The sequence below is a fragment of the Aethalodelphis obliquidens genome, unplaced genomic scaffold (genome assembly GCF_003676395.1).
Source record: "Aethalodelphis obliquidens isolate GAN/ISIS:26980383/991018 unplaced genomic scaffold, ASM367639v1 scaffold8, whole genome shotgun sequence".
In the NCBI taxonomy this organism is placed as follows: domain Eukaryota; kingdom Metazoa; phylum Chordata; class Mammalia; order Artiodactyla; family Delphinidae; genus Aethalodelphis; species Aethalodelphis obliquidens.
This window is the reverse complement of record NW_020837952.1, coordinates 25,886,865-25,899,034: the sequence shown is the minus strand read 5'-3', so window position 1 is coordinate 25,899,034 and position 12,170 is coordinate 25,886,865. Positions and strand designations below refer to the sequence as shown.

Below are 12,170 nucleotides of genomic sequence, written 5' to 3'. Positions count from 1 at the left end.
TGTATGCGGGCTCCCTCTCTTTCATCCTTTAATTATTTAAGTTCTTGTTTATCAGCAAGTCCTCATTCTTCTCCTTTATTCTTTAGTACAAATAGTACAACTGAATTGCTGACATTTCATCTAATTGCAGGGTAACAGATTGTAATGGATTAAGGATTCACAATACAAACATTTGGCTTGCTCAAAGCGAGGCAGGAGTAAAGCAGAAGGTGAAAACATTTTATTTGAAGAAGTCACAAACAAGATAATAAAAAAAATTGTTCCAAAGCATATGATGAACCACCAGAAAAGATGACATTGTACAAGATCCAAATGTGTGGAATTGGAGGACAGGACAGAACGAGACATTCTCCTGCATTGATGACGCTGCTTCCCACTCAGAATCCTCTTTGCTATTTCAATAGTAAAACAACCAGATACAGGCAAGATTGCACTTGTCTATATCATTTTTCTCACCCTTCTTTTGTTTTCTATTCATTCCTCTTTCAATTCCCACTCCTCACTTTATGCTCCTCCAATCTATATTCATGAAATCCATGCTTCTAAACCACTTTGCTGTATTTAAAGTTCAACTGAAAACTCTCACTCTTTATTCTTTAAATAAAAAAGAAAACTAACACCTACACTAGTTTCTATTAAAACAGATTTCCTTGGCACTACATGTATCCAGAACTTATATCTCTTGATGATTTTTCCTATAGTGACCCATTTGAGAGACTATATAATGATGTTATTGCTCAAAACATTTTGGTCAGAGTCAGAATAGAAGTCTCACAAGAACATCCACTTCATTACTTGATCATAATAACTAAAACTATTTTACTCAGTTGGATCATCACCTTATAGGCCATACTTGGAAACAGCTTATGACCATTTCAATCAAACTTACTTTTTAAAGACAGGCCACAACTGAGGACAGAGAGAAGACTGTATTGTATACTGAGAAAGACTTTTGGAGAGAGGGGCTGGAATTCAAAATATGTACCATATAGGCAGTACAACTGGAATAACTGGGTATCCTTCAAAGATGACTTCTCTGAAGGTGGTATGACTCATGCATGTTTGTAAAAGAAAATTTTTATTTTAATTTGTCCAACCGATTCCCTTGGAAATACTTATTTAAGCACTTGGGATGTTCCAGGCACAGTGCCAGGCACTGGGGATAAGAAGAGAAACAAGATTGGCAATATCCTTGGACTCACTGAGTGTTAGTCAATTAAGTAGCAATATGGCAGAGGAGAGAGAGAATGGGTTTGGGCGTCAGACCTAGGTCTAAATCTTTATTCTGGTGCTTACCTTCTGGGTGCACCGGGCCGATGGGGATTGGCCAATCCCAAACAGGGATCTGAAGAATGACCCCATAGGACTGCACCAAGGATTACCTGAGATCATGTGAGAAAAGCACTTAGTAGAGTGCTTGGCATAGAGGTGGGGCTGGCTTTCATATTCCAGCTCTTGTCCTTGGGAAGAACAAGTTTTACGAGCTTTATTTCGCGTCCTGAGTTTAGGTTGATCAGTCTGACATTGTAAGGGACAAACTGTCACTAAACTACTTCATTTAGTCTTCTTTCTCAGGATATCTGTTCAAGCTTTCACTCTACTTCTACCTGGGCCTGTCATTGGCGGTCTTAGCTCTGTCAGTTGTCTCTTGTTCACCTCTTAACTTTTGGAAGGCGTTCTTAGTTTCCTTCTGCCTATTCAAAATCTACTCAGTTTTAAAAGACTAGCTCACTTTTTTCAACTCTTCCACGGACCCTCCCTGTCCGTACCTTTTCTTTGCGCCTAAAACATACGGTGCCCTGTAATTTATACTTCAGATCTGGCTCTTTACCAAACTGCTTTTGTTAATTTTCATTACGAAATTTTGCTACTATTATTGACCATTTCCCACATGTGAATCTTAATCTTCCATTCCATGCACTTTACAGTGGTAATTTCACAGATATTCAATATATGTTCTGAATAAATGAATGGGAATTTAAATTCTATTTAATGAATTTTTTTTATTGGAAAACAAAATCCCTCTGCCTTCATTAAATTCATCAGCAATCATGAGTGAATAATAACATGTTTGTGTTAATGAGTACCTTTGAACTTTAGGGCTTTGTATCCTGGACAGGACCTTTGAATTTTAGGACTTTGTATCCTGGACAGGAATTCATGCTAAGTATTTATGAAATATTATGAAGAAGAAACAAAAATGCCATAGCTACTTACTGTTTTTTTTTTCTTTTGCTGTGTTACATTTGCAGTGTATTATAATATTTGAGAGGGAAAATATATATGTAGATTTTAATCAGTTGAATGTTGTCAAAGAAAATTGACCAAATGTTGAAATTCCAAAATAAGCCAAAGCTGAGGAAAAACTAATTTGTATCAGTTTGGTTTTGCTCTTCTTTTTGTTGTTGCATTTAAGTTGAGTTTATAGCTACACTTGGAGGCTAAAGAGACTGAGAGACACTGTTTAAAGCAGATGGTATGGTGAAGTAGAAAGAGTGGTGAAGTAGAAAGACCGGTGTTTGAAGTTTAGCTCTGACATTGGTTGTGTGAACTTGGACAGACGACTTAGACTTTCCTGGGCTCAGGTTTGTTTTTCCCCTCATTTTGTAAAACAGATTTAATATGCCACTTTTGAAGACTGTTGTGAAGTTTTTTTGTGGGCACACAGTAGATTCCCAGTAAATAGTAGCTCTTATTATTATTGGTGTTTATAACTTAGGTAGAGAAGTTAAGGGAAGCTTTTAATAAGATGAATTTTGGAACCGAGGGAGGTGGGTTGGAAATCCAGGCCTCTGGGCCATGACAGCTGTGAAGGGGAGGGTAATGCAGTAGGTTAGGGTATGATAATGGGGGAACCATGGGAGGTCGTCAAAGGGCATTTTCAAAATGTCCAGGGTCTCTCCCTCCACTTAATTCTTTAGAGTCTAAATTTATTTTTTCTAGGGAATTCACAGTAAAAAAAAAAAAAAGGGCCAACTAAAGAATGTCGCTTGCTGTCTGATTCTACAAGGATTGAGTCATTAGCTACTGGAGTTGCTGACCTTTAACATACCCTGAAAGGAGCTCAGGGTGGAGATCAGGAATGAGGCACTCTGTGCTCTGGGAAAACTGGCAGAACAAGGCTTTCAGATAGTTAGATATTTTCAGGAGAAAATCTTATGAACCCAAATTCTTGCATCTTCCCATACTTTAAAGCACTAAAATCGTTAACTGAGATATCTTTTCCTTGTGGCTAGTAGCAACCTTCTACAGAGATGTGCTTTTGCTTGCCAAACCTCTTTGCCAAGATCACATATATACTAACCTCCCCCCTTATGTCCTCCTGAGAGTTCCTTGGAGCTATCTGAGAGGCTGTCTCTGGGGCTATAGTCCTCAGTTAAGTCCCCAATAAAACTGAAGCTCACAGTTCCCACGTTTTTATTTTAGCAGACAAATGATACCAAATTTTCATTTAGAATCTCAGTGAAGTGAGAATTTGTTTTCATCCATTTGTGCCTGAAAAGGCTTTTTAACTAGAAAGGCAATCAAATTACAGTCCTACACACTAGAAGGATATTTCCAGTTATTCTTTCCTATGATGTTTTTAGAAACCACATCATGAAGCCGACAATACTTATTATGCATAGCAATACAGTTATAATTGGTGATTGAAATTCTGACCAAACTCAGATGCAAGTAAACCACAGCTATGGCCAAAGACATATCAAGAAATCAAATGCAACTCTACTTAGTTTAAAGGGAAACTATTATGTTGCACGTACCACAAAATGGACACATAGATACTAAGTACACTAAAATATATCATGGTCTTCATATAATATTATTGAATTGTTTTATATCTATTTTATTATAAATCTGACTAGCAACAAATATTCTAGATACAATAAACTTAGATTTTGTTCATATTCTTGGACTTCTCCTTGGAATTGATTCTTTCCCATTTCCCTCTGGGTAAATTTCCATGTTGCCAGCAGAGACTCAAATCAGAGCTTTAACTAAATCTTAACTTTAAATAAAAGTTAAATTAAGCTGAGCCACAAGCTCTCCGTGCATCATGGAAACAGGATAAAAAGGTTTATACAGAGGAAAGAGATCCTGAATAAGCCTTTACCCCTCACCTCCCCCCAAAAAATTAGTGAGAGAAACTCATCATTTTCATGACCATCAACAAAAACAATTAGAATGATTTTGCTAAGCATCTATACTGCCTCCCTTTGATATAAAAAGACTGAAAAGACAAAAGGGTACTAAATCACTTTCATTGTTTGGTGCTAAGATACTTTATTGATGGTTTTTCAGAATACTTTAAACTTCATTTGTAAAATAAGAACACAATTACCATAACATGGACTTTAAAATGGAAGTTTTGAAACATCTCTCATGTATAATAAGCAACTCTGCCTCATTCATTAATTCGAAAATATTTTTTTACACCTACTGTGTGCTTGCCTCTGTGATTAAACTTGGTTTCACAGTTGGGAACAATAGATATGCTGCCTATAGTCCAGTGGGGAAGACAGACGATGAAGAAGTAAAAATAAGTATACCTTCCTGGAATGCTGGGGGTCAAAATGAGTGTCTTTGTTGCATTTCTCTAATGTGATAGTTTGTGAGTGACAAGGTAGATTCTTACTGGCTTCCATATTAAAGTTCCTGCACTTAACCTTTTATGAGGAACGAAAGTTCAGGGCACTAATTTGTTGTGCGGAGATTCCTGGAGGGCATGAGCTACCATCTGACTGCTAAGTATACTTAGAAACAGCATCAGTTCTTTCATGATCCTTGGACAAAAGAGATGCCATAAGGAGTAATGACTTGAACGCATTCCAAAGGCATATCAAGTAACTTATCATAAGCTTAAAAAAACTTTGGATTTTTGATTGAATATGTATTCTCCAAATGCTTTTCTGTGAATTAAATGTTTTTCTAATTAGACTTAAAAATGTGAAGTTTTCTTGCAAAACTGATTTTCTATTAAGGCACTAAAGTAGCTTCTCTTCCCTTCTGCTTGGGTCCTAATTAAATTATGTCCCAACTTGTTTTAATTCAGCAATCAGTTTTTTTTCCATTTGTACTAGATTACAGAATCTCATTTAAAAATCACTCTTTAACGAATTCTACACAAAGCAGAGGTGATGGACATTTTCTAATGGAGACAAAATAGTACTGGTCAAGTTATGAGACAGACTCCTTAAAAAAAAAAGGGATCCAGTTGCATTCTGGTGGTATTTTATGCTGTTTTTAGGGATTAAAAAGTAGTAGTGGAAGGCATAGGGATGAAAAATTAGGAACAAATGCTAAAATAAAAAGGGTCTAAATGCTTTGAAGATGTACTTGATGCTGGGGTACAGGACTGATACAGTTGCTGCAATGATCATAAATAAAATTCATTAAAAAAGAAAATGGAGTCATAGCTATTGATCATAATATTTGAAGTAATTAAGTAAAAATATTAAAAGAATGGATTACTCCAAATATCTGGAGGTTGGCTTCAGGTTTGACTTATGGATGACATAAATATTCTTGAATGATTAAAATGAAGAAAATCTTAAAAATTCACCAGGTAGGGCTTCCCTGGTGGCGTAGTGGTTGAGAGTCCGCCTGCCGATGCAGGAGACACGGGTTCGTGCCCCGGTCCGGGAAGATCCCACATGCCGCGGAGCGGGTGGGCCCGTGAGCCATGGCCGCTGGGCCTGCGCATCCGGAGCCTGTGCTCTGCAACGGGAGAGGCCACAACAGTGCGAGGCCCGCGTACAGAAAAAAAGAAAAGAAAAAAAAAAAAAATTCAGCAGGTAGCCTGAGGCTATACATGTTAGAAGCCTTTTGCCAGTGGAAGAACTGTATATACTGATTATAAAGGATGATGTTTGAGGCCTTAACCTGAAAAGGGGGAAAATTAAGACAATGGTTTTATGCGTAACCATCTCTTGAAACTCAAAGGACTTCTGTTTTAAAGAGACAAAAGGAAGAGAAAGGTTTAGCTGTCTTGCAAGGTCAGATTCCATCTTCACCTGTTAGCAGGTGGAAGGAGAGTGGGTCATCAGTCATGCAACATTAGACAAAAAAAAAAAAAGGCTAGCGAACCTGAACTACTAGTAAGGGAGGGGACTTGGATTGTGTTAGTCATAAAAACGTCATAAAGTCAGGATGGAAACTTCAGCACAGAGGTTTTCTCCACGGGCTAGAATCTAACAATGGGAGTTGTGTGCTTGTTGAAGCTCTTCTGGCCTAATTTCTCTCTTCAACACCCCCTGTGTTTCAAACATGTGCTTAGTAACTTTTAGATAAGGCTCCTTTCCAGTTTCTCCCCAATTGCTCGCGTATTTAATTGCTTACTAAGATAACACATAATCCTTTAACTTACGTAATTGCTTCATCATCTTATGACTTTTATATTTTATAACTTTAAACAACAAAGCCTACCCCATGCTATCAAAACCCTGGGGTTGGATCCTAGTGGGCTGTATTTAACCCGTTTAAATCCAAGTCTCTCCTTGAACAGACTATTAATGACTAGCGGTTCAGTTTCTAGATTCCAAAGCTGTTTCTTGAATTCCTTTTTCTCGCTTTCTTTGGTATCTTTCACTCATTATGACATTAAAAAGAAGATTTAACACTTTAGAGGAAAGCAAAACAAAAATCTTAAACAAAATTGCTCATATAAAATGGAAAAAGAATTTTGTTTGAAACCGTGAGAACTAAAGTCAATCTAAGACTTCAGTTTATTCAAACAACTATAATTTTCTCTAGTTAGTGAACAGTAGATGAAAAGATAGCACGTTATCAGTGAGGAGTAATTCTTTAGAGATAAAATGTAATTGGAATCTTATTTATTAGGAGAAAGTTTATACCTGAATCTAGTTATCCAGAGATACTTTGTAAGCTAGACATCTGTTTTATAAGGTTTCCTATATCATGATAAAAGGAAATAGTCACTCAACTGAAAATCAAAAATTATTCCCAAGTAGATACCAAAGAGGAAAGGCTCCAGGGTTTAAAAGTACAGTTATAGAATTATTTCCCGTTAAAAATCTCCAGAGCCATTCAGTAAGTACAGTGGTGGTGAGGAAAAGAGTAGAGCAATACACATAGAGGAAAAAGAGTAGAACAAATGGGGAGATGAAAGCACAAGAAAGAAAGGACACAAAAAAGATCGGTCAAGAAGAAAGAATGGGAGATCTCTTGCTAGTTGAATATGTCAAATAGCAGACTCCATGCTAGTATACTCTATCCTATTTAATCTGTAAAATAAGATAATGTTAGACCACTTACTAGATTAAAAAAAAAATACTGAAGTTTAGAGAGCATAAGTGACTTGTCTAAGGTCTCTGAGCTAGTACATGGATCTGTAGGGATTGAAACCCAGGAATGTTTGATCTTAAAGGCAAGACTTTTACTAGAAATCAGTCTAGCTGGCAATAAGCAAGGCAAAAACTGGAGTGAGGGAGGAAAGTGAGGCAGCACTAAACTCCATGAAAGCAAGAGCAGTGTCCACCCTTTTCACGTTTCTTTTTTTTTTTTTAACACCTGGCACAGTGCTAGGAATATAGCAGTACATAATGAACGTTTGCACAGGCTCCGGACGCGCAGGCTCAGCGGCCATGGCTCACGGGCCCAGCCGCTCCGCGGCACGTGGGATCTTCCCCGACTAGGGCACGAACCTGCGTCCCCTGCATCGGCAGGCGGACTCTCAACCACTGCGCCACCAGGGAAGCCCTGGTGAATCATTTTGAGTAAGTTGGATCACAAAAAAAATCTTTCATAGGGAGAGAAGATGAGGAGGAAGAAAGTTATAAAAGAGAGAAAACGGGCAATTCAGGGGGTGAGAATAAAAACGTGATTCTTTTTGGGCAGTCTACCTAAACTCGTAGATTCTAGCGTCATACCTGTCAGCTCAGTGTCAAGTATCAAACTCTGCCCGTATTCAAAGAATTTTTTAAAGAAGAAAATGGCTTGATGGATTACATTTCCTAACACAGACAAAAATATTTACCAACTTTTCAGAAGCCCAGGGGTGTAGTCTTGGAATCCCATACCACTTGATAGTGACTAGTTGGGGGGGGAAGGACATGAGCCATGCCCTCTGGACAGGTGGGCTTGTGAAGGACAAGTGGGTCCTATCTGGATACTCGACCAAGAAGCCAACCAATAATCAATTAACAAAAATCTATCAGTTAATAATACTTGTTATGGTCCCACCCCTATCCCCCAGCCACAAGGAACTTACAAAGTCAAATATGTCAATAAAATATAAAAATGCAGTGAAACAGGTCACTACTTTGTTAAATGACTAGCAACATTATGATTAAAGGATTAAATGTTTTTCACACAGATGTTGCATTTTAATATAGATATTGGTCTACTCATAGGGAAGAACTACTCAAATAAGTTGTAAAACTTAAAAACTCCATATTATCCTTGGGTGGTTCTATCCACAGGGGCAGTAAATCTATTTCAATATCCAAGAATCTAATTTTGACTAAACGTTTTCCTTCCAAAGAAAAAGCAGAGCTTAACTCAAATAATTTTGACTCGTTTTTTTTTTTTTTTTTTACAACGAAGTAATAATTTTAGAGCACTAATAAAATTCAATTTCAGTATAGTAATAAATAAACCTGTTCTAAAACCTCAATAGTAATAATGGTTACAGAAAACCTTAGGTTGAAAGGATTCCCAGGTGATATTCTTGGCTGAGTTTCTCTGAAGGCTTGGGTTACTTTCTGATTTCCCTGGTGGCCCCAAAGTGACCACACCTTACAGAATCCAAGGCGTCTAGTGATCCTAAATGACAAAGGCTGTTGGCAATCCCTTGGGTAATTATAAACCCATGTTAGGAACAAAAAAATGGCTGGAAAAGGAGTTGCTTTAGGAATTCAGAGAAACTAAGAATTGTTTGCTTTTCTGGTTTTGGCCTGTTGAGACACTGGCTCAGAAAAGCACTAGTGTCAGGCTGGCATAGCATAATCAAATAGAATTGATTATTATGCAGTTTAAATGCACTAAGGCTACTGAAATTCCCTTCTTTAAATCACAGAAAAATCCTGGGCTAACCTATTAAAACTGGGGCAAAACAATGTGAAGAATACTGTAAAAATGTGAGTCACTTAAAAAGTGGATTTAATATCTGCCTTTGTGAATTTTATTTGACGTTTTACCCATTGTGCTCTGATATCTTTAGGAGAAATAATGAACTGTCTATAATATGCAGAAATAATCAAGGAAAAAGTGCCATTTCATTTCTATTTAATAGCTATATAATCTATGTAGAAAACAAAGTCTTTGTGGAAAAATACAAAGGAAAAGATGACTTTTCACTGTCCTTTTAAAGAAGCAGATTGTGTGTGTGTGTGTGTGTAATTTCTAAGCTTTTAGAAGTGGTGTGTTTGTCTGTCTGTCCCCTCAACCCCAGGGGATTATCTGTAGACCTGCACAAACCTTTGTTTTCTTTCAAATAAGACCCAGAAGATCAGTATACTTTTTTACGAGGTTATGCAATCCCCTGACCCTATTTTGCTCACTGTCAGAAGCTGGAGGGCCACATCACTCACGTCACCCCAGCAGCTCTCAATAGGTTAGTATGAGAGTAGCAACTGGCGAGTACGGCTTGTCACATTAGAAATGCTAATGTTTTTCTTACCTCTTCCTTCTCTGCACTTTGCAGATCACGCCACTCCTCAGTTACGTGACCGAAATCCACTGTGTTCATGGGGACTTTAAATTCCCCAATGATGTCATGCTTGGAGAAACGATCAAAATCATAGACAGCCATCACCAGAGTTTTGCCACCCAATTCCGAATACGGCACCTAAATAAAAAGATGAGGACAAAATATCTGGTCACAAAAAATGCTTAAAACATGTTACCTGTTTATAGTCTTTAATTTTAATATTTATGTTGGATAAACAGAACAGGGAGATACTTGTGCTTTGGGGGTTTTTTCCTTAAATTGAATCATTTAACTAACTGCTTGGGGCTTAAATTACTTGGGAGAAAATGAGGACTTACCATAGTGATTTATCACTTTATCCCAAAGTTCTAGAAGCTGTTAGTATTATTAATAATAGCTCATACTATTAGTCAGGCTAGAAACACTTCAAGGTTAATATACGAATAAACCAAGCCAATTGCACTTGACTATATAAATAAGTTTTTCTTGTAGAATATTTTGTTGTCATTTTTATGATAAGTTATACTGTCAGGGTGCAACTTAACCGGGTAGATAAGTTGTTTCAAAAGTTCTACTAACTCTTTCATTTTTAAAAGAAATTTTATTGGAGTATAGTTGATTTACAAAGTTGTGTTAGTTTCAGGTGTACAGCAAAGTGAATAAGTTATACACACACATATGTCCACTCTTTTTTTAAAATAAATTTATTTTATTTTTGGCTGCGTTGGGTCCTCGTTGCTGTGCACGGGCTTTCTTTTAGCTGTGAGCAGGGGCTGCTCTTTGTTGCGGTGTGTGGGCTTCTCATTGCGGTGGCTTCTCTTGTTGTGGAGCACGGGCTCTAGGCGCATGGGCTTCAGTAGTTGTGGCACACGGGCTCAGTAGTTGTGGCACACGGGCTTAGTTGCTCCGCTGCATGTGGGATCTTCCCGGACCAGGACTCGAACCCATGTCCCCTGCATTGGCAGGTGGATTCTTAACCACTGCACCACCAGGGAAGCCCCCCACTCTGTTTTTAGATTCTTTTCCCATATAGGCCATTACAGAGTATTGAGGAGAGTTCCCGCTCTTTCAGGCCATTTGGATGTCATAGTTTAATGGAGCAGTGATATGTGAACAGGCATGCTAGGAGTCTGCAAGGACTTGAATGAAATTCACAAGGTGCCTCACCTATTCCTTAAAATAAGTTACTGATTGACAAGAGCTGACTAGAAAATTGCTGTTTTGAATATCAGAGATGCATTATAATCTAGATCTTGAAGTTCATTCTTAGGTACGACACTCTTTAGGATGAGCAGTGGCAAAAGGCCAAGAACTGATGAATTCTCCAGCTGTTCAAATATAACTGGGACAGATGCTATGGGTTGGGATATTTATTAGTGACATTTTTAATATTCAGAGAAAGCAGGGCAATCCAAGTAAGCTACACTTCAGTAACCGGGAAGAAATGCCTAATTAAGAAATTGTTCAGACTTGTATTGAAGGTTTGATCAACTTTCAGACACTTGCTATTATTTTATCAGTGTAAATAGTTGTGTTATGCTCCAGCAAACATTTCTCAATTAACTCTGTATATTAAGAAGGAAAGGAGAAGGAAGAATATTTGACTGCATATATACAAGAAATTTTGGTTTTTCCAAAGAGTTTTTATTTTATATCATTTGTCATCTATTTGGAATCAGATTAAAATACTATGATTAAAAACTAGGCACAGCACATTTTCTACTTTAGAGTGAAAAAATAAACCCTTCCAAAGAGCCAGTTTTGAAAGGAAGAAATAAGGAATTTTAGAGTAGGGATGAACTCTTGAAAATTTCATCTGATTTCTGAAATCTCTCTAGATTTTTTGGTGATTGTACTGAAAGGGCATTAGTCAAAAACTTGAGCTTGAGGTCAGGCAGGTCTGGGCCTGGGTTCCCCCTTTTTCCCACTGATGGCGCTGGGACAAGTAAATAAACCTCGGCTTTTTCATCCATCAAAAAGTGATGATAACAGTGTCTATTTCACAGGGGCTGGTTGAGGCCAAACGAATACATGTAAAGCATTTAGCACAGTGCTGGTACACAGTAGGCACTTAATAAATATTTACTGTTTGAATGATGAGTAGCTCTTTCAAATGGTAGTTTGTTGTGGAGAAAAGAAGGAGCATTTCATGTGGGGCATGTCAAGTTCATGTTCAGTGGATTTGAACTCAATTTTAAAGCCAATCCTCTTTAAACTGTTTTGCTTCCATTCTTGTATCATACAGCCTATTGGCATTTAAGATGCATAATCTACAAGGCCTACAAGGAAAAATTAACTAGTTCCTAGAAACGGTGGTATATTTCTCAAATCTATCAAAATATATTGTACTTTGGATTGATTTATGATGTGATCAACACTCCTGAAGTAAAATGGAACCTATTAAATTTTATAGGCAATTTCAAAATCTCAATGATTATAATTCTTGAGGTTATAGACATTACTAAAAATTATTAGCAATACACTTTTTTAAAAGAAATGACAT

The 12,170-nt window shown here is 37.4% G+C and overlaps 1 protein-coding gene and 1 long non-coding RNA gene across 2 annotated transcripts in view; one reads left to right on the top strand and one right to left on the bottom strand.

The window, feature by feature from the left end:
* LOC113620784 (uncharacterized) overlaps nt 1–12,170 on the top strand; it is a 308,396-nt gene that overhangs the window by 82,351 nt on the left and 213,875 nt on the right. The window lies entirely within an intron of this gene.
* Nucleotides 9,589–12,170, bottom strand: part of SYT1 (synaptotagmin 1) — a 62,824-nt gene continuing 60,242 nt past the window's right edge. Inside the window, exon 5 of the mRNA XM_027107090.1 lies at nt 9,589–9,805. Within this exon, the coding sequence (XP_026962891.1) occupies nt 9,608–9,805 (198 nt within the window). The 3' untranslated portion in view covers nt 9,589–9,607. The remainder of the gene's footprint in view (nt 9,806–12,170) is intronic.